Raw genomic sequence first — 27,934 nt, 5'->3', positions numbered from 1 at the left:
TGGTTTGCACTGACACTTCACAGCTAGAAGGTCAATGGTTTGCAGTCCCAGTAGCTTGTCGCCTTTCTTTGTGGAATTCTGTGCTTTCGCGGGTTTACTCTGGTTACTCCGGTTTCTTCCCACAGGCCAACAACATGCATGTTAGGTTATTTGGTGACTCTAAATTGCCCGTAGTTGTGAATGTGTGAGTGAATGGTGACCTGTACCCCGCCTCTCCCCCAGGTATGGAATAGGCTCCAACCCTCCGCTACCCTAAACAGGATAATTGGTTAAGGTAATGGCTGGATGGGCATTGTAAATACTTAATTCAGAAGGCACTTTTTGAATGTACATACAATATTTTAACCATGACACTTATTGTCATGGTAAAATAAAACACGTTGTTGAACATTTTCTTTTCTAATAACATATATCCATGTACAGTATATTGCTATAGCAAGCGCAAATTTAGCCAGTGCAATCATATTTTGGTCTCAGTCTGTGAAATAGTGTAAGACTTGAATCCTAACTGTATGACAACAAGTATGTAGGATTTTAGACACAGTCACTGTGTATCGCTGGTATCATGAAGAAATATGCCCGGTATGTAACTCTGCACAAACACAAATTGGGATTTATCAACTTCTGATTAAGGAGTGATTAGACAACCAATAAAGTTTTTATATTTTACTTTTTAAAACCAGATGTGTTTATGGCTGCTCACACACTATTTAAAATAAAGGAAATTGCCAAAACATAAGATCCACATCTTAATGCACTCCAGTATGGCTTTACCCCCCACTATCACCTCAATAATAAACACATAGTAGAATTATCACCTTTATGACAGTTTTAAATTAAAAACTTTTTACTTAAATTATCTTAAAAATTATAACTTCTCTAACATAGAATTCATGGTAGAGCTGCTGTATTGGATTGAATTAGACTGTACAGGTGCTCATAATAAAGTGACCAGTGAGTTTAGTTATCAGGGAGAAGACATTTTTAAGCAAGTCAAGTTCTTCCACACAAAATTCACTCATCCATGTCTTTATTGACCTTGCTTTGTGCACCTGAATTCATTTATTTGGATGGGTGAGCGAATACTTTTTGTATATTGTATATTGGGAGTGATTCTGCTGAGCATGCAGAGTTTAGTAGCCTTTTCTATTGTCATGGGAGCAATGAACTAATTACCTTTTTCATAGATATTGTTTGCTGTGATGTGTAGGGAGCACCAAGACCTTCACAATGGCAGCATGGAGTGGGCAAGAGTAATTGTGGACTAGAATGAGGGTGTTCACTTAGAAAGATGCTGTTGAGTTGATCACACTGGAGGCTTCCACTGTAGGAAATGAAATTAAATTTTGAATTATATAATTTTTTTTACTGGACCGTTGGTAGGTGACAGTGTGGGCATACACAGTGTTACAACACTACAAACACAACCAAACAGAAAAGACATATATTTCCAAACTATGCTTATCTGTCCCAAAACTCTCATACAACCAAAAGGATTGTTTGTTGAAAATGTGGCCACATTTGGGATAGAGGTGTCTGTTAAAAATGCACTTTTTTGGCCCACTTTTTGCAGAACACATAGTCAGCAGTTCCTGAGCTTAGTAGCGTTCACACAATGTTTTAACTTGAGTTTCACATATGGGGGGTGCAGTGACATCACTTTTATCACAGTTTACCAGCTCTTGTCCTTCAGCTCTGACCCTCTGAACTGCTGGGGTTGTGTTTACAGTTTTCTTGAGCAGTGAGATTTTTACTGACATCTCAGGTAAAATTGTTGCCCAGTTTGACCTATTTTCAGTCAAGTAGCTTAATTCCAAGATCGTAGTAATTGCTTAGGTGAATACATTGTTATCAGTAGGAATTAACCTGATGTCCAGAGTTGTGGAAATAAAACTCAAGCTGTACTGAGCTGTTTTCTTTTGAAAGGTCCTGATAGACACACAAGTCCTTATGTCATCTGTTCCATTTGAGTTGTGGCTTTCAGAGGGAATGCTGACTGTATAAATGCAGTGTGATGATTTCCCGTGCAAGTCAAGTCAATATTTTAGTGGTAAGTGGCTTTTATGGTGTTCTCCAAAGGGAGATAAATAGTCAATCAGTGAAGGGGAGGAAAACTCATTTAGATTTAAACATAAAAAAATATATATATCCTAAAATACAATTGTCTTTTAGGAAAAAATACAGTCATTTTTATTCTGAGGTAGAAGCAAATTCCTTCTGTCTGTGTGCTTATTCTGAATTTTAATTGTATGCTTTCAGTTGCCTGTCAGTGTGTATGTGTGTGTGTGTGTGTGTGTGTGTGTATGTGTGTGTGTGTGTGTGTGTGTGTGTGTGTGTGTGTGTGTGTGTGTGTATGTGTGTTTGCACGTGTGGGTGCGTGCAGGGCTTTGCCACGTAAAGCATATTTCAGCCTTCTAAATGTGGTTCTCATTACACAGTAGAGCATTTAGCCAAGACTCACTGTCTGCATCTCCCTCTCTGTTTCTTTTTCCTACACATGGCGGCACCTCTCTCCCTCACTCTCCCTCTCTCTCTTTCTCTCTGTAATGGCTGAGATATAAATGTCCCATAGGACTAACTTCTTTCACATACACATTCTTACACACTGCACTCACACACTGCACATTTTTGGGGCAGTCATTTCCTTTCCTCCAACGTTTTCACTGTTTTTGGGATTCAGGGCTACACTAAGCTAAAAACAAATTTCTAGCACTAGTTTGAAGCTATGCTCTTTTTAAAATGTCTGAAGCAGCTGACTTTGCAGTAGATGGTTTTATTTTTGCTATTGTTTGGTCTTTGGAAAGATGCCAATTTTGATGTTAGTTGGTAATGTCTTAGACTTAACTGTATTTCATTTTTTCCTGCAAAGTTATTTGAAAAGTCCAAAATTTGAGGGAAATTGGAAGAAATGAAGAGAACTAAAATTGATGCTACCTGGATTAATTAAATCACAATAGCCCCAGACTGCATTAAAATCATTCAGAGAGACATGAAAAAAATACTAAAAATATCTCCTGCATTTTTACCTGCATTTTTAAAAAATGTATGTGATTGATCAAACCCACTGCCCATTGCAAACCCATTCCTTTCGAAAGTTTAGTATTTAGTTTGTCTTAGCATTTGTGGGACTTCATAGTTTGCCAGATTAAAAATTAATATGCAGGTACTGCATATATGTAATTTATACCTGGTAGAGGTAATAATAATAATATTTATTATTATTATTATTCCTATCATTATTTATAAAGCACTTTGTTTGTCCACAAATCTCAAAGTGCTACACAAGCATATTAAAAGCAAGAATAAAACATAACAAACATGTAAAGCATAGAAACATATAAAATAATAAAATATAAAATAAAATAAATAACATAAAAAAAAGCTAATGATCACTTTAAAATGCTTTTCTGAACAATTCTGAACTCTTTTTTTAAACAGTCCACAGTCTGTGGTGCCCTCAGGTTCTCAGACAGAGCGTTCCAGGTAAATGGTCTGCAGCACTTATACAGCACTTGTTTACCTATTGGTACCCACAAAGCACTTTACACTGCTTCTCATTGACCCATTCGCATTCACACACACACCGATGGGGAAGCTGCTATGCAGCTAAGCCACACTCACCAAGAGAAAGTTGGGGTTCAGTGTCTTGCTCAAGAACACACTCAAGAACACTGTCATGTGACTGGAGGAGCCGGGGAATTGAACCAATAACCCTGCGGCTGGTGGATGACTGCTGTTAGTTTTATACACCCTGAGCACACAGTGCTGTAAATAGTTTCACTTTTGTCAGCCCTGACTGCTGGCACCAAGCGCCTCTGCTAATGATCAGGTAGATAATCCACATTAGGTGCTGCAAACAAAGTTGGGACTGCTACATGGATGCACGCACAGCTCCAGTGACTGCACCAGACACCACATGTAGACTTTTTCTGGAGCATGTCCTTTGTCTCCCATGTACTGTATGCGCATATCAGTATTTTGTCTGGCTTTACACAATATGTCTAAGGGCTGCAAAAAGGAAAGAGCTATTTAGCTAAAACATACAGAAATATACATTTCTGTCCACATTTACTTACTAATACTTACCCACCAAGTGTTTTGGAGCATCACCCAGCGAAGTGATGTGTTTTTTTTATCATTCTTGGATAACAACAGGGATCTACAAGAACAAATTGTGGCTGTTGAAATTAGGAAACTTAATGCAAAATACTATTAGGTTTAAAAATAAATTAGCAAATCCATTTAAAAGCTTCAATGCTATTTCAGTCTGGACCAAACTGGCAGACCACCAATCACTGCCGTATACTTAGAGAGCAAATAACAGTACAATACTATAAAAATCTAAAGGGATGTTATTAAGGGAATATAGGCAGTGTAATTTTGGAATGTTGAAACAGTCATCTAAGTAAAAAAATGCATGTCTTTGTCCACACAGGGTAACCAGGACACACCGGCACCCCCAGACCCATCCATGGCCCAGGCTTATCCATCAGCCCAGTTTGCTCCCCCTTCCCAGAACGGCATTCCAACTGAGTTCACAGCCTCACACCCCCATCCACATCCACACACCCACCCGCATCCTCATCCACACCAGCACCCAGCAGCACCACAGGACTATACTGGGGTCCAGGCGTCCGTCAGTGAGCATCCACTCAACATGTACCAGACTTCGCAGAGTCACAGCGAGCAGAGTGTGTCAGACTCTGGAAGTCAGACGGTCACTGGCACAGCCACAGTAAGGCATCATGGGAAAAGCTGGCGGTTTAGCTTGGTTTAATGTTTTTAAAATTTATAGTTATATATGGCTAAAACCTGTTTTGTTTTGTGTTATTTTGTTTCTTTCTTAGTGTCACACAAACAAGTAGGTCTCATATCTTTCAAACAATACTTAAAATTATATAGGAAAAAAAAATAGAGGACCCAGTTCTATCTAGCAGCCCTACCTTCCTCACCCACCAAAGTCTCATTATTGGTCTGGGTGGAAAAGTTAAATTGAACTGTGACTTGAAGATAGAGGTTTGCAGGACTGGACCATAACCTGGAGGTATACTAGAGGTGAAGGACTGGATCATCACAAAGTGGTTCACAGTGGTAAAGCTGGAATATGACCCAAAAGTATAAGATTTTTAATTTGTTTGATTCATGTAATAAGATTATGTTAGACTTATATATCTATAAATGCTTTACCTGAATGTCCTACAAAATATGTTGTGTTTTATACTAACTACAAGCTACCTGGGCATACAGTACGTGTTTGTTTAGACGTGTGTTTTGTTCAAGAAAAAGGTGGTACTTGACATTGCTTTCTCACATAGGGCTATGTATACACTCACTGGCCACTTTATTAGGCACACCTTGATAGTACCGGATTTGACCTCCTATTGCCTTCATAACTGCCTTAATTCTTTGTAGCATAGTTTCAATAAGATAGTGAAGCTTCTTGGAGATTTTGGACTATACTGCACATCCATGACGCAAATCTCCCTTTTCACCACATCCCAAAGGTGCACTAATTGATTGATATCTGTTGGCTGTTGTTGCTATTTGAGTACAACTCATTGTCATGTTAAATTTGAAAAGATTTTAGCATGTTGTCCTGGTGGAAGTAGTCATCAGCCAAATTGGGCCTGGTGACTCAGTGTTAGAGCATTGAGTGGGGATGCAGAAGGCCGCAGGTTCAAATGCCACCCCACCAGGTATGGCCTCACCAAACCACCAAGGGCCACCTTGGTGCAAATCCTGAGCCCAGATAAAAATGGTAGGGTTGTAGCAGGAAAGGCATCCGCAGATCAACGTGCAGAGGACGTTCTGCTGTGGCGACTTCTGAAAGGACAAGCTGAAAGCCATTGATCTATCCCAAACTCTGACCCTACCATCTGTGTGTCACAGCAGAAATTGAGACTCATCAGACCAGGCAACATTCCAATCTTCTGTTGTCTAATTTTGATCAACTCTTGAGGAATATAGCGTTGGTTTCCTGTTCTTGGCTGACAGGAGTGACTCCTGGTGCGATCATCTGCTGCTGTAGCCCATCTACCTTAAGTTTGATGTGTTGTGTGTTCAGGGATGTTCTTCTGCATTCCTGTAAAAATTAGTTATTTATTTATTTATCATTTTTTTATTACTGATCTCTGGTATCAAAAAGGCATTTTTGCCTAGCTGCTGCTCACTGGATTTTTTTTTTTTCGACCATTCTCTATGAACCCAGGTGATGCTTGTGCATGAAAATACTAGTAGCTCAGCAGTTTCTTTAAACACTCATGACAGCCTGTGTGGCGCCAACAACTATACCACATTTGTGATATATTCTATATGTACACATGTATTGTGAGCATACAATAGTCACATTGCAGGACATGAGATGTCGACTAAGGCCAATTAGCAAAAACACATACATACAATGTTTTTGCTGCTTGATACAAAAACTAAACCTGCTAAATGAAGGACCACTGCTGCTGACACCTCAAACATATTTTATTTAAAATCAGTGCCTATACAATTATGCCAAAATTCAGGTAATGGTGCGCTCTACTCTTTGCCCTTATTGTCCCCTCTATGCTGTATAGCAAGTCTTCAAAACAAGCCCGAAGGTGTTATTTTCAAAGTGTTATTTCATTATCACTCCAACACTTAAGTTTGCTAAAGACAATTGCAAGTGATCTCTGGAGCCATTTTTGAGCTACTTTTCTAATAGAATTCATGCAATGTTTAATATAGCCTTGTATCAAATGAAAATCATCCTAGTCATTTATTTTCTGAATTTATAACTCAGCTCATTCATAAATATTTATGACAGCACTGGCCTTAAGTGTCATGGGCAAAGATGGGTTTTATTTTGCATAGTAATATTGTTTTCTCTCAGTTTTCCTTTTTGGTCTAAGCTAGACTTTTAAACCTAATTCACATATGAAATATTGATCTGAACAAAACGCTAAATCCCACTAAACATGCATGGCTAAGAGGAGCCTGTTCATAGTACTGTACCTACAAAAATTACTTTACAGCAATCTTTTGAAGACTGTATAAAACAAACGCTATCTGATCTGACATCCCTGATAGAAAGGGACAGGACAGCATGTAGACAACATAGCATTAAGTCTTAAAACAGTAGCAGAAACATTTCCATGTGAGTTACAAATTGTTTTATAGAAGAGAAATAAACAACATTTTTCATATAGATCTAATGAAATAGTATGGATGATAACTAAATGAGATCCAGTAACATTCTTTCTTGGACAGCAGCTACCAAACTCTCTATTTAGTGTTCTCAGATAATGATTTGCATAGATCCCTGGAGGGGATATGGACAGTATGGATTGGGGCTGCTCGGCAAAAAAAAAAAAAAAAGAAAATTTTAAAATAACTAACACAAAATGCATTTACTCTGATACTACACTACAGTTTTTTCTTTTTTGCTGATTTATAATATTTTATATAATGAATGAATAAATAACATAGTTAGGTTCTTGTGGCTAATGTTTACACATTAATAAATCAATAAGTATAACAGAATTATATATAATATTGAAATAATATTCCATTCAGAAATGAGGACCAGTCCAGAATGACAGGTGCGATATTTTGCAGGCTACCTGCAATGATGAACCTTGATAAGTGGTAAAGACAATGAATGGATGCATTGTTAAATTAGACATATGTCAATGAGACAGTGTCCATAATGAATAATTTTACTGTTGGTACTCTAAGGCTATTTTGATCACAGTAACTGATTAGGGTATTTTTTGGTAAAAATCATTACAGCAATGTGTAGTGTGCTGGCAGCTAAGAATTAATTAATGATGATTAATTTAACTAAATGTATTGAATATAAACTTTGAGACATTGTTATGCATATTTTAAAGGAAAAAACAATGTCTTCAAATCCTGTCCTAGTTTGATGCAGTGACATATACAATGTTGCAAAAATGACATTAGATAATTTCATGTAACCTGATGTAAGACCTACATTTACCTGCAAGTATGTCAGATCAACTGTTAAGTTTCTGAGCAGTTATGAGCATCCTCTGTTACACTATGTTTTATTTGCTGCATTTCTGCAGTACTTCTACAGAAGGAAGAGCAAGAGAAAAAAAAGCATTGTGGCAGCATGAAGACATCATACTGTAGATCTGGAAGTCTCATCAGCTCTCCCTATCACTCAGTCTGCTTTTTTTGTCTTTCCAGAGTCACTCTGCTCTGCTTTATTTCTCTTTTCTTTCCCTCATCTTTTCAGACATGTCTGCTCTATGAGACTGTTCCTCTCACTACCTGCTTCAAGTTTTTTCCCAACACTTTATCACCAAAATACAATGGAATTAAAATTACTCAAAACTTTATTATGATATTATAGTATGTAATAATATGTGACTGATGACTCATGGTAATATGCTGTAGATGCCAGGTCTTGTTTTTGAAGTTAGTTATCTAGAACAATTCTAAAGGAACTGTCACTGGTGTTCCCTCTTTTCCAGCTGTTGGCACTGGTGAAAGGTTTCATATATTTATCCATTCACTTTATTTGTTCAGTATCATAAATTAGAAATGTTCAAGTAATGACTTGAACATTTCTAATTCATGCTACTAAACATGGTACATTTAAAATAAAATAATTAGCTTTTACTTTCTGTCATTTATCTGTTATTCAATAATTGACAAAAGTTTTTTTCCATATTCCCCTGATTTGATCTTAAAATACCATATCAGTATCAAATTATTTGCGATTTCACATTTATGTTGTAAGCTTATCTTTATTATGTTCAAAGTAAATGTAATCTAGTTGCAGTTGTATTTGGTAGAAAACTTGTGGTTGTGAAAAACGTTAGTGTAGAATACAGTGTTGAAGCGGGGCCTGGTGGATCTGTGGTAGAGTATTGGGTTGGGAAGCAGAAGGCTGTGGGTTCAAATCCCAACCCACCAGGTGTAGCTCTGCCCAGCCATCAACCTTGATGCCAGTCCTGAGCCCAGACAAAAATGGGAGGGTTGCAACAAGAAGAGTATCCGGCGCACTAATCTTGTCTGTCTATTATAACTACTAACATTAGTGCAGATGATTAAAAATAAGCAAGTCTGTGTCACACACTGTGTCTCAATACCACCTTCAACAGAAACACTCCCATCCTTGGAAAAGCTCCTCTCTCTCCGATACATACAAACACGTGTTAAATGTTGCAGTAAACTGGCTGGACACATGTTGCAACAACGTTATATTTCAAGCTAGACAAAGTTTGTTTACTCATTTTCCCAGAGTGTTTACTTGGGTTCCACAGAATCCTACGAACCAAACCTGTCAGTAAGACAAGATGCATGACAAAAATTTTAGGAGGCCTTTATATCTGATTTTGGAAGACAAGCAAGTAGAAAGATGTGGGACATTCTGATAATGAAACTCATGTCTGTTTCAATTCAGAGTCTGAGGGCAAATTTGATTAAGGGATGGAAAAGAGTCTCCTATATTGTCACTAATACACCCGTACTAGAGAACCTCAGAGACAGTTGTATGCAGACAGGCCTACAACTTGCAGGGATAAAATTATTATTATTGAAAATTTTGAAAAATAAATTGTCATCTTGTTAAAGACATGTCTAATTGGCTTGTAATTGACATTAACTTACCATCTGGAGTCTGTATCATGAAGTAAGTATAACTTATTCTGGCTATTTTGAGATTATATGGTTTAATATTGGACCTGCTGGATAATGCACATCACAAACTGAGTTATCAACTTGCACGGTAAAGGCTACGTTTTACTGTAAAACTTTTGTTTTTTGTCCTTTCTGGTTTTCTGATTCTGATTATCAGAATTATTATCATTATGATAGTTCACGGTCGCCATCGTTTTTACGTTAGATGCCCTTCCTGATGCAACCTTCCCCAATTTCTACCGGGCTTGGGACCGGAACTCCGTGGCTGAGGATGGGGATGGGCTGTTGGGGATTCAGTGTCTTGCCCAGGGACACTTTTACATATGGTCAGGAAGCGCAAACCCTACGGTATGTCTATTGTATGTCTATTCCATAGACATACAGATTTAGTGGCAACCCATATGTTGCAAAAATGCTGGTTTGCTTCAGTAGGGAGCAGACAGAGAAAGCTGTCAGTCTTGTGCACCAGCTGATCTGGCACCAAATTTAGATACATATATATCAGGTTACAGACATTATTAGACAAGATAAAGTCAAAGACACTAGTGCATCCATAAATTACAAGATGATAGGTTAATTATTAGTAATATTATCATCATAATGAGATTTTATGAATTGTTATGAATTTCTCTTTGTCATTTATAACCATTAACCTTCCTTTTTTAAAAGTTATTGTTTATTTACACTATTAGTTTTTGAAATTAAACTCAAATTCCCTCCCTTTCCTCCACTGTCTGTTCTTCCCTTTCTGTACTAGTTAGGAGTTTCCTACAAACTTGCAGGAAACCCCTGCTGAAACAGTCCCCACTTTTACATGTCTCTCCTCTTCTGCTCATATGTTGTGTAACACATTATCTATCGCAGGTCATCTCAAATTTAAGATCATTAATAATTTAAAATCAAACGTTCTGACTGCAGGTTTCAGCACCACGAAGGTGTGGTGAGCAGCCAGAGAATGAGCATAAGAGGGAGACATAGTGAAAGAGATGCGGTTCCTAGCATTAATAACAGTAACCCACTCTTCAGTGTAGGAGTTCATTTGCATATTATAGAGTGCTACAGTTATGGTTACTGTATTTTTTCAATTTACTGCACACCTGATCAAGGTAATCTGAAGTGGATAGGGCAGGGACAGTTTGCAAACAAGCAGGGCTGGAGTCCTTAAAGACCAGAAGGTTGAACAATCTATGTGGGTGCGGGATTTCTTTTATATCTCTATTAAAATAGTGTTGTTATTCTATTAGCAAAAGTGACATGGGAGTAAAATGAAAAGTGTGTGTGTTTGTGTGTGTTTGTCTTCTCTGAGACCCTCGTGTTAGCCATCATCTTTGTTTAATATCTCCAATCCATCTTAATCGGCTCCACATTCAGGTCTGGCCTCACCACACTTATCAGTTTCTGATGCCAAAAGACATGCGATGCAAAGCATTGTCACACTGTTTGTTTGTTTTAGTTCTTCACTGTGAGTGTAGGTGGATTTCGCCACGATGAGCAGCTCTGCACAGATGGCAGTCGCTGCTGTTTGTGTGTGTATGTTCCTTTCCATATGTGCCTGTATACCTAAGTGTTGAAGACTTGCAGTCTGCTATCCTTATGCTCCTTTTCAAGCACACACGCACACCTATACATATGTAAGCTGTATTTTAGTTGGCTTGGAGCCTGGGAGTGTTTGTGAGCAAGAGAAAAAGTGAGAGTAATGAAAAACAGTTTTCTTTTTAGGTGTATGATTTTAGTAGTTATGCATGGTAATGACAGCAGCTTTTACATAATGTGCACGTATTACTCAACCTAAGAAGCGTAGTAACACGGTCATGATAACCGTACCTTCTCCTAAAATAATGTCAGGTTTACGTCACACACCCTGCAGCGAATAATCAACACCTCTTAGGAGAAACACCTTGTCAGAGAGGCATGACTTTAATTATTTTTTAATGGCAGATTTGGGTGGATTGAATTGTTATCCTACCCTCTCAATGCAGGATTTGAAAAAGAAGCCACTCTGAAGCCAGTAATGGGGAGGACAAACCATTTTTGTAACAATCACATGGTTCCAGCAGACACAGGAGATTGTGGAGTCCTCTCTTGTGTTTAACAGCCATTGATCTCACTCACAGTGAGAGCTAATAACAAACAGACTACTGCTGTTACTCAGTACATGTGTGGAATGTGTGTGTTTGCATATTTCAATTCTTTTTGCTTCAAAGTAATTTTTTGTCATGCAATGACTTTTAAACAATTTTGTTCAAATGCATGGACTCAGTGGATCAGGTCTGAGCCATTGTCAGCTATTGAGGTTAGAACTGACCTGACTGATTAAAGAACAACTTAATGGTCCACACTTCAAACAGATGCAAATAGCTGCTGTCTCCTTTAAAATACACTCTCTAGCCATGTTTTGCTACAAAACACATACAGTCAGCGGGGTTGCAGGGTGGACTCTGACTGGACAGGTGAATTGTGCCACAGCAGTAACTTCAACACTTCATGATCATCAGTCTTATCATTAGAAACAACAAGGCACAGTGTGTAACATCTGTGTTTGTTTTATAACCACTCTGCAAACACAATGTGTGTACACACAAAACACACTGGTAGCTGTAATACTATGATGTAATTACGGCTGTTGTTGGATGTTTTTATATACTCATCTAGACATGTCTATCAAGCTTTTTTTGCAAACATTTTTAAAAAAAAGAAAAGCCTAATTATTATTGTTTCTTATTTTGGATCATCAGGGGGTTCAATATTACCCATACAGTGTCTGAAAAAACATATTTATGATGTATGATGTATTTATTATTTACACAAATAATTTGTCCTGTATGTCTCACTGGGGACCTCAATTAAAGCCCTCTGGAATGTCCCTTGTGTAACAGGCTATTTATGCTGATGGCATATACAGTATTGTTCAAAATAATAGCAGTACAATGTGACTAACCAGAATAATCCAGGTTTTTAGTATATTTTTTATTGCTTTTATTGCAATCAAGTTACCAGTAGGTGCAGTAGATTCTCAGAAAACAAACAAGACCCAGCATTCATGACATACACACTCTTAAAGCTGTGCAATTGGGCAATTAGTTGAAAGGGGTGTGTTCAAAAAAAATAGCAATGTTTGCCGTTGACTGTACAAATTTAAAACTGTTTTGTACAAACACTTTTGTTTCTAGGATTTAGCATCCTGTGAATCACTTAACTAATATTTAGTTGTATGACCACAGTTTTTTAAAACTGCTTCACATCTGTGTGGCATGGAGTCAACCAACTTATGACACTGCTCAGCTGTTATTCCACTCTATGATTCTTTAACAACGTTCAATTCAATTCATTTACATTTCTTGGTTTTGCTTCAGAAACAGCATTTTTGATATCACCCCACAAGTTCTCGATTGGATTAAGGTCCGGGGATTGGGCTGGCCACTCCATAATATTAATTTTGTTGGTTTGGAACCAAGACTTTGCTCGTTTACTAATGTGTTTGGGGTCATTGTCTTGTTGAAACAACCATTTCAAGGGCATGTCCTCTTCAGCATAAGGCAACATGACCTCTTCAAGTATTTTGACATATGCAAACTGATCCATGATCCATAGTAGGAGAAACATGCCCACATCATGATGCACCACCATGCTTCACTGTCTTCACTGTGTACTGTGGCTTGAATTCAGAGTTTGGGGGTCGTCTCACAAACTGTCTGTGGCCCTTGGACCCAAAAAGAACAATTTTACTCTCATCAGTCCACAAAATGTTCCTCCATTTCTCTTTAGGCCAGTTGATGTGTTCTTTGGCAAATTGTAACCTCTTCTGCACATGGCCTTTTTTTTAACAGAGGGACTTTGTGGGGGGATTCTTGAAAATAGATTAGCTTCACACAGACGTCTTCTAACTGTCACAGTACTTACAGATACTCTTACACAGTACTCTAGACTGTCTTTGATCATCCTGGAGCGAATCATTGGCTGAGCCTTTGCCATTCTGGTTATTCTTCGATCCATTTTGATGTTTGTCTTCCGTTTTCTTCCACGTCTCTCTGGTTTTGCTCTACATTTTAAGGCAATGGAGATCATTTTAGCTGAAGAGCCTATAATTTTTTGCACCTCTTTATTGTTTTCCCCTCTCCAATCAACTTTTTAATCAAAGTATGCTGTTCTTCTGAGCAATGTCTTGAACAACCCATTTTCCTCAGGCTTTCAAATGCATGTTCAACAAGTGCTGGCTTCATCCTTAAATAGGGGGCCACCTGATTCATACCTGTTTTTTCACTAAATTGATGACATCGGTGATTGAATGCCACACTGCTATTTTTTTAAAACACACCCCTTTCAACTGATTGCCCAATTGCACAGCCTTACGAGCGTGCATATCATGAATGCTGTGTCTTGTTACTGAGTTGTTGTTACTGGTAACTTGTTTGCCATGTAACAATAAAAAATATACTAAAAACCTGGATTATTCTGGTTAGTCACATTGTACTGCTATTATTTTGAACAACCCTGTATAACAAAAATATTTCTGCCAATCTTCTGAAAGACAATGTTTAACCATGCTTTTTTCATAAATATTGCTTTGTAAAACACTTTTCTATTTAAAACTTTGTTTTAAAATTATGAGGCCAACAAACTGGAACATATCATGGGTAGTCTGGGGTGACTGTTGCGCACGAGGTAGAGCGGTCGTCCACCAATGCCCCAGTTGCTGGTTCGCAACTCCGGTCACATGTCGAAGTGTCCTTGAGACACTGAAACTTTGGGCACCCGCATAGCAGCTCCCCCATTGATGTGTGAGTGTGTGTCTGTGATTCTGAGTGAGAATGAGTGAATAAGAAGCAGTGTAAAATGTTTTGAGTGCCAATAGGTTGAAACGCGCTATATAAGTGCAGACTATTTACCATTTAGCCTGATATATATCAAACTTAAACATTCCATCTTTTCAATTTATATTTACTTATGTCTGGACTTTGTTTAACAGCAGAAAATCATAATGTCAGACCTAATGTCACTGCTCGGTATTAGAAACATTACATGAATCCAGTTTCACGTCGCATTTGCAAACAGATATGCATAGCAAAGAGTCCATGAAGGAACAGATTTAGAGAAACGTGGACTTCATTTGTATTAATACAAAGTCCTTCCTGCAGGATTGTGTGGAGGTGCGACCATGTTTTTTAGAATGTATTTCAGAATGTAGCAATCAGAAAAGTTGGATTTCTCTGATTTCCGTATTTGTTCTCGCTAACACCGCTCCCTCTTTTCATTCACTATGTCACTCTACTGCTGCTCTCGCTTTCACTGAGCTTTGGAGGAGGGGACAATCAAATGTTCCATTTAATACAGCAACCGAAAAATCATCATGCCTTTAGTAAGTCAATAGTGTCTGTCTCTTTGCAATGGCTGGGACTGACTCTTTAAGTAAAAAAGAAAGAGGAATGGATGTAGGAGTGGCAATAAAGTTTGGGCACAACATTAACGAGAACTGCTCTCTGGTCCCTTTGTACCTACCCGAAAGACATTAAAAAGAAGCGGATTGGTCGTGAATGTAACATTGCTAGAAAAATATTTCTCGTTGGCATGGCTAGTTGCCATGTTTGTACCAATGTAGGGGAAACACACCTTTGCAATTTAATGCAACCCATAACAGTGGCTCTGCTATGAATTCTACCACCACTACCCTCTTTCCATATCGTGAGCTAAAAACTTTGGTTTGGTTTTGTATATTATATTATTATATTATTATTTTTGAGCAGGAGCTTTTTTTGAACAGCAGCCTTTCAGTCTACTGTGATTAAAAACTCAGTTGAGTGTGGACAGTGACACTGGTGTTCCAGCAGTAAGCAGTTCATGATGGTAAATGGTAAATTGTCGCTTATATAGCACTTTTATCCAAAGCGCTTTACAATGTTGCTTCCCATTGACCCATTCACACACACACTGGTGCAAGGTGCTAACCTGACCCACCAGGAGCAACTTGGCGGTTCAGTGTCTTGCCCACGACACTTCGACATGTAGCCAGGAGCGGGGAACAAACCACTCACCCTGTGGTCCATAGTCAACTGCCTTACCAACTGAGCTACAGCCACCCAGATAGACCTGTGTCATGATGGTTCTTCAGTTGTTGCTGACCATCCGAACCAGAGTCCTCTAAGCTGAGGCACTTATTACAGACCTTTGCAAAGTAGCTATATTTCCCAATAACTTTTACTTACATTCAGCTCTTTAAATCTTGGAATTCCCCCTTTAGTTTTGAAATGGCACTAGAAACATGGCTCCTATTGTGGTTTGTGTAAGGTAATCCAGTAAGTGACAGTTCAAAGATATTATTTTTAGTGTTTATTTGCTATGGCATCCATGTCCATTGTGAGCATACATGTATGTAAAGACTACAACCGTACCGGCGTGAGTTTTTTTTTTAAAGCTATTACAGATAGTTATTGCACTTCTTGTAAAGGCATAAATATTAAAAGCTATCTGCACTGACAGGGACTGTGTAACTGACATGTTGGTTTCTACACATGTTGGTTTCTAAAATAAACACAGTACATGTGTTTATTTTATTACGTGTTTATTTTATTATGTCATCCTAATCTGTTGAAAACATCAGGGGTATAATTACCATTAACCACCTTTGTTACTAAACTGAGGATGGTCTGAACCTGTGCAGTGATGCAGTCATTTAATTGACTGCAAGTCTTAGTACTGAGCTAAACAATATGATTTGAATCAGTAGTAGAAGTAATAGTAGTAGTAAAAGTAGGGATTTTGCCAACTTTAGTATTGATCTATCATCAAATGGAAGTACTCTTGCTGCTAGAGTGGACATATAGTATGCATGGATTCCATATTGTTATTTTTTAAACGTTATTAGATTAGATAATTATTAATGTCACCTCCTTGACATAGGGTCAAAGGTTCACACCCAGCCGGCTCTCCCCGCCTTACATGTCAAAGTATCCCTGGGCAGGAGACTGAACCTCAAACTCCCCATCCTTATCCTCTGCCGTGCACTGCCGGTCCCTAGCCCGGTAAAATTCCGGAGGGTTGCATCAGGAAGGGCATTTGGTGTAAAAACAACTGTGCCACATCAACATGCTGACCAATGATCTACTGTGTTGAACTTATAGGATAAGCCAAAAGACAATAACAACAATAATAAATTGAAAATGTTAAGAAGTTGTTGCAAGTATCTTTATACATTAGTAATTGTTTTCCTGTATATTGTGTTTTCCAGCAGACAGATGATGCTGCCCAGACAGACAGTCAGCCACCAACACAGACTTTACCTGAAAGCACAGACAGCAAGGCTCAACCCAAGAGACTTCACGTCTCCAACATCCCCTTCAGGTTCAGAGACCCAGATCTCAGGCAAATGTTTGGTGTAAGTACAACAATATATGACAGACATAACATTTCATCCAGCTTTCAGTTTTGATAAAAAAATATGCAGATTAAAAAATCAATTATTCAGCATTTCATTTTGTTTCTTGACAGCAATTTGGCAAAATCTTAGATGTGGAAATCATCTTCAACGAGCGTGGCTCTAAGGTACATAGTTTTTCTGTGTTCCTGCATCTTTTTAGTTTGTTTTAAGTACCAAAGATTGCTATGCCCTTTTATTAAATTTGAAGGAAATAGCTACAGGAAACCAAGATATGTGCAGTCAAATATATATTTAGAGAAAAAAATATTAATAAGGGACAATATGTATTTGATAATAATGGAAATGTTGAAGTTAGATGTTCAAAGTTAATTAAATGTCCTTGCGCTTGTTTTATTGACAAACTAAAGCCATGGCTTATCAATATTGGTATATTAAAATGTCCTTCTGAGAAAATAAGACTGTAGACCATTGTCTGTCAGAGAAGTTGATTGTACTGTTCCTATAAGATTTTTAAATATCAATATTTGCTCTTTGTGTTCAGTGCTTCCTTTTTTAGCTTTATTGCACAATGTATACTTTTCTTATTGCTGATGTCATGCCATGAAAAAAAAAGTTGAGTTTTCATACATTTATTTTACTCTGTAAAGACTTAATCAAGCATCCCTTTGCTGTACCACCTTGCAATATGGGAACATTGCAGATGATGAGTAAAGACATTGTATGCAACTGGCATAAATCCCTGCAATACGAGGTTTTTGAGTTATGTAATTACCTTTGAGGCTTGAACGTAATAGAACAATGTAGGTAAGGGATGGGAGAAACAGCTTTAATTCCAAGACCCATTAACGAAATGTTTTTTATTGTTGTTCAATTCAATTCAATTCAATTCAGCTTTATTATATAATGCCAATTCACAACAAAGTCATATCGAGGCAATTTATAGAATAAAGTCAAGACTATTGAGATATATAGAGAAAACTCAACAACTCCAAGTTGAGCAAGCCCTAGGCAACAGTGGAGAGGTAAAACTCTTTAACGGAAGAAACCTCCAGCAGAACCAGGCTCAGGGTGGACGGCCATCTGCCTTGAGCGGTTGGGGTGAGTGGAAAGTGAAGAGAGAAAAGAAAAAGAGCAACAACAAAACATCGGGCGGGTTGGTAGGACCAGTAGCTGTGCACCGGGAAAAATACAGCTCCAAAGCCAGGGACAACTGCACAAAGAGAAAACACACAGAGTTAATGTCATACAGTGGTGACAATTGTGGGGTGAGAAGAGAGGAGAAAGGGACAAGAGGAGGAAAGGAGCTCAGTGAATCAGGGGGTGGGTCCCCCAGCAGTCTAAGCCTATAGCAGCATAACTATAACTAAGTATAAGCTTTTTTAAAGAGGAAGGTTTTAAGCCTAGACTTAAAAGTAGAGATGGTGTCTGCTTCCCGAATCTGAACTGGGAGCTGGTTCCACAGGAGAGAAGCTTGATAGCTAAAGGCTCTACCTCCCATTCTACCTTTGGAAATTCTGGGAACCACAAGTAGGCCTGCATTCTGAGAGGGAAGTGGTCTACTGGGATGATATGGTGCTATGAGGTCTTCTATATATGATGGAGCCTGACCATTCAGAGCTTTATATGTAAGAAGCAGGGTTTTAAATTCTATTCTAAATTTAATGGGAAGCCAATGGAGAGAAGCTAGTGAAGGTGAAATATGATCTCTCTTGCTAGTTCCAGTCAGCACTCTTGCTGCAGCATTTTGGATTAATTGCAGGCTCTTTAGGGAGTTACTGGGGCATCCTGAAAGTAGGGAGTTACAGTAGTCCAACTAGAAGTAACAAATGCATGGACCATTTTTTCGGCATCACTTTGAGACAGGATGCTCCTAATTTTGGCAATGTTCCATAGGTAGAAGAAGGCTGTTCTAGAGATTTGTTTTATATGTGAGGTAAAGGACAAATCCTGGTCAAAAATAACTCCAAGGTTTCTTTGCAGTAGTACTGGACGCCAGACTTATGCCATCTAGAGTAACGATATGGTTGGACATCATATCGCTGAGATTTTTGGGCCCAAATACTATGACTTCAGTTTTGTCTGAGTTTAGAAGTAAAAAATTGTGGGACATCCAGGCCTTTATGTCTTGTAGGCTTGAAGGTTGATTAACTGATTTTTTTTTTAATCTGATTCCATAGATAGATATAGCTGGGTATCATCAGCATAGCAATGGAAATTTATGGAGTGCTTTCTAATAATGTTGCCTAAAGGAGACATATATAAAGTAAAAAGTATTGGTCCTAACACAGAGACTTGTGGAATTCCATAGCTAACCTTTGTGTGCATGGAGGATTCATCATTAACATGAACAAACTGAAATCTATCAGATAGATAAGATTTAAACCAACCTAGTGCAGTTCCTGTAATTCCAATTTCATGTTCCAGTCTCTGTAATAAAATGTTGTGATCAATGGTATCGAATGCAGCACTAAGATCTAAGAGAACAAGTATAGAGACGAGTCCATTATCTGAGGCCATGAGAAGATCGTTGGTGACTTTTACCAGTGCTGTTTCTGTACTATGATGAACTCTAAATCATGACTGAAAGTCTTTATACAAATTATTCCTGTACACAACTAATTTCTAAAGAAATTTAGAAATAAAGGGGAGATTGTATATTGGTCTGTAATTGGCTAAAACACCTGGTTCAAGACAGGGTTGTATAAGTAGTGGTCAAATTACAGCTACCTTGTAGGCCTGTGGTACATAGCATGTTTCTAAAGATAAATTTACTATATCTAATACAGAATATAGTCAATACTATAAAGATATATAGAGAAAACCCAACAATTACCCCTTGAGCAAGCCATAGGCAACAGGGAGAGGAAACACTCCCTTTAATAGGAGAAACCTCCAGCAGAATCAGGCTCAGGGGGAGCGGCCATCTGCCTTGACTAGTTGGGGTGAGTGGAGAGTGAAAAGAAAAGAGCTACAAGAAGAAACAACAAAACATCGGGCAGTTTGGTAGGTCATTATTGTGATCTCATAGTTCTAAATAGTACTCTTGTCCTATTTAGTTTGTCTATTTAGTGGGTCCTCTCTCCAGACACGAGAATCCAGACACAAGAATCCAGACACGACCCTCAAACAAAATTCGTGATAATATTCATACTGATAATGTTACACATTTTGTGTGGACACAACATGACTCATCATGCCTGTTAGGCTTTGTTTTTTAAACACAAGACGCAGTATTAATATCCAAAGAGTTTGAAGAATCTTTTCACCTAATTAAAATTTGAAAAAAGAATTTATAATTCTCTAAGCCACTCGCTTCAGCATGTCTGACTATGTCTGTCATTCAGGACTCTTATAGCATTAAAGCTTTTCCTTGGTGCTGCTACTGTCAGGAGCTGTCTGTTAGTAACTTCTCAAATGCTGTCCTGTTGCTAAAATAGTCCGTGATCTGCCTGTCTTTTAGCATGTATTAGTACATATTTAAGACCCATTAGCCGGTCTCCAGACAATTGCTTTAACCAACTCAAAAAGTTACATTTTAACAAACAAATAGATCTGTATGGCCAAAAAAAGTACCCACCTACTTGTACCGGTGTTAAAAGAGGCTAGAATAATAAACTTGGCAAACTAAAGTCTGTGCCTACAATCAGTAAAGCTGGGGACCCCCCTGTAGAGTATCAAAAACAGACGAGAAAGCAGCAGATTTATGCACATAAAGACGGAGAAAACATGGTCTACAGAGGGAAATTAAGGTAGAATAACTCATAAAACAAGGTTACGTTCAGGTTAGGCTGCTGTCGGTCTCATTCCAGCCTTTTCTCATTCCCAAGGCGTCACAAAGCACAAGGTTTGACACAGGTGGTTTGACAGAGCTTTCAGTGTACCACACACCCCAAATCAATGTAAAATATGTGTTGGGTAAAGTTGTTGCCGTAAAGTTTTTTCCCTAACCCAACGCAGTTTTATGTGTATATTAAGTCGTTCCTTTGGCGTCAAATGGTGAGCGTCCTAGAGCGTCCAATACTGAATACAGAGGGTACCTGTGGCACAACTTGACGCCTTAGAAAGCATCAATATCTGACAATACGGGATGAGAATATTTTGCTCACTCATTCTTAAGCAAGACTGTTTATAAATATAAAACATATTTTTTAATATCTTTTTGATAATGACTGACAGACATTGGGTCTTAAGACTAAAGGCAAGAACAACCGCCTTTGCCAACTGTTAGCAATGAATTAGCCAAACTGGAACTGACCATGGCCAACTAGGTCCAACCAGTTTTCACGACCAAATCACATTCATAATCTTTATAAGCGTGTGCCAACTTTAAGGTCAACACTTTGTGTTTTTCTTCTCATTGACTTACCTTTTTTTTATAGACCTGTGTAATATTATTACCACTGCAGTAGTGGGTAGAATACATCACATTATTCAATGTAATGTTAGGTATAATACTAAATTATGTGCATGTTGTTCTTGGCTCTCCATCCTGCATGCAGGGTTTTGGATTTGTAACGTTCGAGCATAGCGTGGATGCCGACAGGGCCAGAGAGAAATTACACGGCACCGTGGTGGAAGGTCGTAAAATAGAGGTGCATGTTCTCAAATATTGCTTTGTACTTCTTCCTTATAACTATCTTCCTTTACTTCTTTATGTTTGTACGTGTGGGTTTGTGTAGTTGTGTGTTTGAATGTTTGACAGTCTGCTGTCACGTCCAACCTTGCTCTCTTTGTCATGACATCAAACTCATTTCCCTTCCCCTTTGCAGCCTCATTAACCCAAACACAAATAAATATTAAATGAGCCCATGACTTATGTGGCAAACTTTGCTTATTTTATTTTATTAAACTTTTTGTTGCCTTTTTCTATTTTACTGGACTTTGTACTGTCAAAAATCCACACCACCCTCTTAGGGTATTGTGTTTAACAAAGTGCAAACAATGTTTTGGAGTTTGGTCATAAATGTTCAAAAAACTATGTTCTTACTTGTTTAATGTAGAGAGGTGCTTTTTCCTAGAATAAACATTATCAGAACTTGCTTATCCATGGACAGAGGAAGTAATTAGGAATTTGAAGACACTTGGAGAGTGAAATGCAAGGTTCACAATTAACTTAATAGAACAACATGCCATGAGCTATTTCACTGTGTGGTATCCACTCTTCTGGGTAGACACAAGATGTGACCAGCATTAAAGCATAACTCTGTCTATTTTTGACCCAATTTTATATAATTTTAAAGACTCTTGACTAACATAGACAACATTTTTTGTAAAACATCTATATCATCCACAATCTAACACTGTTTGAGTCTACACAGTGTACACTACAATCTTTTCCATGTGAAATTCAGTACATGGGTTGCACTTTGGAATAGAATCAGTAATTGGTTCGATGTTGTACCTTGCGTATCTACATTGCAGTTGTCATCGATAGTCATGCACAAGTCGATATGTTCCTTGTATTTTGGCTCTATTTTTCTAAATTTGTCTATTCACCTTCTTCACAGAGTAGCTAATGTTTACTATTCATAACTGCAACTGATTAGAACACTTATTTTTCACTTGGCTTTAATCTTAGTGTTAACTGTGATCGCAAGATGTTTGTCTTTACTGTTCATATCTGGTATAAATTACTCTTTTATCTTTTAAATTAGTCTAAGAAAAACAAGTCAGTGCAGGTTGTAAAGACACACAACCTTGTGCTAACAGAATGCCATAATTTTGTAAGACACTACATCAAAATCTGCCAAAATAAACTCCTCTTCCTTAAAAGGAAAAAAAAAAACTAGAGCCCTCACAGCAGCACCCCTTAGTGGGCACTGAGACTGAAATTGGTGAAAAAACAGGGCAAGGGCCTGGTTTGTGGTGGAGGGTACCAGTGATTCATGAAATTCAATTAAATCAGGCCAGGCAAGTCAGATTGAGTAGCAGATCAATAAACCTTATTGTCCTGAAAAAAGATGCAGGCCTAAATAGAGGGAACTACCTGCAGCAGGTAGGTTATATAGCACTTTTCTACTTATGGATACTCAAAGTGGTTTACACAGCTTCTCATTCACCCATTTGCACTCCCAATCAAACACAGATGGGAAGTTGAGCTCAGTGCTCAACTTCAACATGTGACTGGAGGAGCCGGGAATTGAACCAGCAACTGGGAGGATTGGTGGATGAGCGCCACAGTCTCACCAAGTGCTCTTGTTTTCTAAACACAATCACACTTGAAACACTGAAGTCAAACTGAGATCAGGTGATGTGACAGTCCTACTTAGGTCATACTTGTTGCTCACTTTGCCTTAAGAAATACAGTATAGGACTTAATTCATTCAAAAAATACACCGGTACATAACCCATTAGCCATCACCAATGATTACATTCCCTGCAATAATGTAATTGCAATTTACATTTGCATAGGAATTCAAGAGAGACTTTGAAACACTGTTCACGAATACAAAGGTGCAGTACTAAACACGACAGGAATAAATATTTAGTAGAAGGAATCCAGTATGACCGGTTGGAATCAAGGTAGGCTTGACTAATGGCCAATTAGAATTAATTCCTCTCATCCCCTTTAAAAGCAGCTAGTAAGCGAGAGAATCTCCAACAAATGGTAACAATTGCTAAGTAATGGATCTGGTAACAGCTGTGTGAAATGTCCAAATGTGAATTTCAATTCATTTGCATATATGTTTTCTTAAGTTGCTGTGTAATGACATTTCACCTCTCAATCAAAAGGCTGTATGACTTCAAACTACCTGGCGTGGATTGGCAGGCACATAAATTCTAAGAGTTATTACAGATTTTGGCAACAACTTAGTTAAAAAAAGGTGTTTGGGCAATACCATACAGACTCTACACATTTTTTTCAGCAGCCTATTCTAAAACAAAATTTGTGTTCTTGCTCTAACAAAGATTATTTCATTATCCTGTGTGTTATTGCCTTACCCAGACTATATTTCTGTCACTCCAAGCAAGTTAGTTAGGATTGGTGAAGCCTTTTTCATGAGAGATGATAAATCATTCGGAGCAATTTTTGTTGCCACTAAGTATGTTGTTATCTTCATTAGTAAGACAGAAATCAATTGGCTTTTCCAGAGAAAATGGTCGGAGTTATGCTTTAAGAAAACAGCTAACTGCTTGTTTAGAGAGAGCTTCAAGACAGAGTTTGTGCAGTGCAATGATTGCAAAGTTTTGTTGGCCACTTGAGTAAGATGCTGCTTATTCCTTTCTCATTCCCTCCTCCCCCACCATCCTTCAACGGTAGCTTGTTTAGGGCCCCATCCAACACAGTTACAACGGTAACAGTACACAAACAAGTTGGAGGGGCCAAAAGGTTTGGGAATGGTAAGTGTGGGCGAGCAAGCCATTCTGCCAGCATTTCCTCTCACTCTTCCTCTCTCTTTGGAACGTTTGCAACGCTAAAACTCACGTGACATTTCTTTTTGAATTGTTGTTGAGTTGATGCTGTATATTGACATACATGTATATTTTCTTGCGTGTCCGCGTGCGTTTCCATTCACTAAGTGTTCTCCTGAAGCTGTGTGTGCGAGTGATACTGACTGAGATATGAATTCATTTGCACATCTGAAATAGTTGGAAACCCATTTATTAATTTATTTTATTTTACTTTGGGAAACAGTGCACCCTTATTTTTAATTTATCCTGTTAGCTGTGTTTGAATTTGGAATGATTGATTGATAAAATTTTTTGGTTCAAATGTTTTCTTTTATTTTTGTATCTCGATAGTTGCAATGAGCCAGAGAGGCTGTTGTCTGAGTGTAAATGCTTTGTTTTGCTTTAGTCACAACAGTCCTGACATTTTAAGGTTGACTGGATGTTGCACAATGCTCCCAACATATTCTTCTCTTCCCTTCCCCAATGACATTTTCTTTCTCCTTGTTTTATTTCCAAACGCATGCATCTTCATATTTACAAAACATCATTTTGCCAAGTGCATCTGTTTTGATTTTACTTTTTTCTGTATGTTCTTGAAACGTCACTACAATTGGGGAGAGCATGCTGGTAAACGTCATAAAACGGAATATGCCAATGAAAATGAATGTGTTTTTACGTGTTTCTGAATGCAGTTTTGAAAACACATAAATGACATGGGTGTTTGCCACAACACAATGTACCGCTTTCTTCGTTTACATCAGGAAACTTTGCATGCAGTCCAACAAGAACCACACCTACATAAAAATAATATAACTTATGAAGGTCTTTCTTTGCCTGCTGTAGGTCAACAATGCAACAGCCCGAGTAATGACAAATAAGAAGGCTATCAACCCATATGCAAATGGTAAGGTCGAGTCAGTTTTAACTGTTGCTATAAAAATATTCACCACATCGGAAGCTGATGTCAACACCACCCCTTTATTTTTACTGCTTTACAGCATTGAATCAAAGTTGATATTATGTTTGATGCACACTGTTTGATTAACAGCTAAAGACACTTTAATTTTAAAGCAAAAGCTTAATTCTAGCTTATCTAATAACAAAATTTAATTACTAAAACAAATGCTGGGACAAAAAACAGTCACACCTATGAACTTGCAATTTCTTATAATTGTAGTATATTTTTAGATAAATTTTTATGAATCAGTGTTTGGTTAATGAGCTACATCTTTTAGCTGTAGACGCCACACAACAGAGGGCAAGGCATATAGAATTAATTCATAAGGCCTTGGATATACGTTTTCCAACGCTTGTGTGTAGACAACTGCAGTGTAATCAATGTTCATATGCTTTTTTGGGATGTCTGGATGGTTTAAAATGCAGACTAGGAGCTAACCCTGATTGAACGTATAAACTTCCACTTTTTCACAACATAAACAGAAGCCATGTCAACACTTAAAGACATACATGGCTGGTATTTACATAGTTGTCAATTCAAGCCAGTTTTTCTTCAATGCTGATTTAAAGGTGCTGCTGACATCATTTAATACTGCTCCACCAGTCATACTCAGGATCCCATCCTATGTACATTTAGTGTCAGTTTTCTGATGCACAACAATCAGTACAGGATATGTGTGGCTGCATGTTGCTCAAGCAAATACGAGGTGTTTCGTGGCCTTGGGGATTAAAGGTTTTGCAAGATTTAGTATTACAAATTATTGACACGTATAAACCAAACAGCAAAGTGCTTTAAGCTTCCTGCACATGCACTTAAAGATGAACACAGAATGTTATACTTACTTAAGTTAGTTGTCAATTGGTCCCACAAAATCTGGTTGAATTATGTTGGAGCTTGATGATAATAAGCAAGCAAAGTTTGCTTGTTTAAGCTAGGGGGTTAAATAAATACAACTCAAGTCACTTTACCTGACTTTTAATGAAGTGTTTCATTCACAACAAGTAAGTAATTTGACGTACATTATGTTTTTGCTATATCCCATCTATAAAGTTACCAGGAAGGTAAACATAAATTCAAACCAAGAAAAAAATTAACTAACCTAAATTAGGTAAAACGTGTACAGACAAATTACAAACTAATAATAAAGTGCACCTTCAAGTCAAAAGTATATTACCAATAATAGCTTTTTAAATTACATAAAATTTTCTTGCATTTAGGAAGTTAGTTGGGCGGAATTTTCAAACGCTTTGCAACACATAACAAAATCATGTCGAAGCCATTGCCATTGCTGTTCTCCTGATTGATAAGTGGATGGCAATTGCTTTGACATGATTCTGTTATGTGTTGCAAAGCTTTTGAAAATGGCGCCCAATGTTATTACATGTGTGACCAAAAATACAGAAAGCGTGTTGGTCCAAGATCTTCAGTGCATCTTATGTTGGTTTAATTTTTTTGGTTAATTTTGTGAATATTTAGTGTTGCCAGAAACAATTTTTCTATATATTTGCATAAAATTGATTTGTTGACATGCCATAACAAAAATGTAATCATGACAAGCATAACAGCCATTAAAATATATGTAAATTTTTTTTTCGTCAGCATGTGATAATTTGGATGAATACATTCAGGTAGATTTAAGTTCAGTCAATTGTGGGCATAAACTAACCACAATAAAAACACTCTTTCATGTTCTGTCTTCTTATCTTCTTCCTTGTTTCTTTGTCTGTTCTCTGTCTTGTTTCAGGCTGGAAGTTAAATCCAGTGGTCAGCGCTGTCTATAGCCCAGAATTCTATGCAGGTAGGAGGATGTCTTATTGTCCATTAGACCCCATCTCCTTTGTCATTTGTTTTACTCATCCTCTTTCTTCTCCTCACCATCCACCTTTCATTTGAATCTTTGCCACCTCTCCTTTCTCTGTGTTTCTCCCATGTAACATGCAACCAGGCAAAGTCTGTTTATGGCCTGAGTTTTATGCTGAGTTGCACAAATACAGCAACAGATAGTCAAAATTTTAAATGCTTTCAAACAACATCTTCTACCACCACGTACCTGCCGGTCACAAGATAGCCAGCAATGTGTCCCAGAATCCATCCTTGACCACTGCCCAACCCCCCGCCCTGTCATTAACTATGACCATTAGTGTGAAAAATTCCTGGATTTTGTGATAAGGACACCAAAGACAGATAAAAGTGTGGCAGATGAGATGATGAGTGAAGGAAAGTAAAGGACAAGAGAGAATAACATTTAATTGTCCAATTGTTCTGCAAGGGCATTAAAAGGTATGAAATATATTTTGTAAATTTAAATCAATACTTTCAATTCATGCTTAGGTTCTTTTAATTACAAAATGGCCTTGTATTGATTTACCTTTGTCTAACCTTTCGAGTATCCAAAATGCTATTGGGGCATGTGTGTTTTTGTGTGCATGTACACATGTGCATGGATTTAACAAGCTTTTCACCAGCTTTTTGTTGTTGTTGTTTTTGTTTTTTAGTAAATCATGCTAATTAAATTATTAATAGATTCCTTCAGCCATTCAGGAGGCCAGGACCTGGTATTGCGGTTAATT

At 37.8% G+C, this 27,934-nt stretch overlaps 1 protein-coding gene across 28 annotated transcripts in view; it reads left to right on the top strand.

Annotated features, from left to right (window-relative positions):
• rbfox1 (RNA binding fox-1 homolog 1) overlaps positions 1 to 27,934 on the top strand; it is a 334,608-nt gene that overhangs the window by 279,348 nt on the left and 27,326 nt on the right. For 22 of the 28 annotated variants that reach the window (XR_010911868.1, XR_010911867.1, XM_067488484.1 and 19 more), the window contains 6 exons: positions 4,436 to 4,735; positions 16,865 to 17,011; positions 17,125 to 17,178; positions 21,514 to 21,606; positions 25,250 to 25,310; positions 27,109 to 27,162. Coding sequence is in view for 26 of the 28 variants with exons in the window: in XM_067488475.1 (XP_067344576.1) it covers positions 4,436 to 4,735; positions 16,865 to 17,011; positions 17,125 to 17,178; positions 21,514 to 21,606; positions 25,250 to 25,310; positions 27,109 to 27,162 (709 nt within the window). In the remaining 2 variants the exon portion in view is untranslated. The remainder of the gene's footprint in view (positions 1 to 4,435; positions 4,736 to 16,864; positions 17,012 to 17,124; positions 17,179 to 21,513; positions 21,607 to 25,249; positions 25,311 to 27,108; positions 27,163 to 27,934) is intronic. The other 6 variants (XM_067488481.1, XM_067488488.1, XM_067488482.1 and 3 more) reach the window with 2 other exon arrangements.

Source organism: Channa argus, chromosome 20 (genome assembly GCF_033026475.1).
Source record: "Channa argus isolate prfri chromosome 20, Channa argus male v1.0, whole genome shotgun sequence".
Lineage (NCBI taxonomy): Eukaryota > Metazoa > Chordata > Actinopteri > Anabantiformes > Channidae > Channa > Channa argus.
The sequence above is the reverse complement of the archived record's forward strand: the minus strand, read 5'-3'. Positions and strand labels throughout refer to the sequence as shown.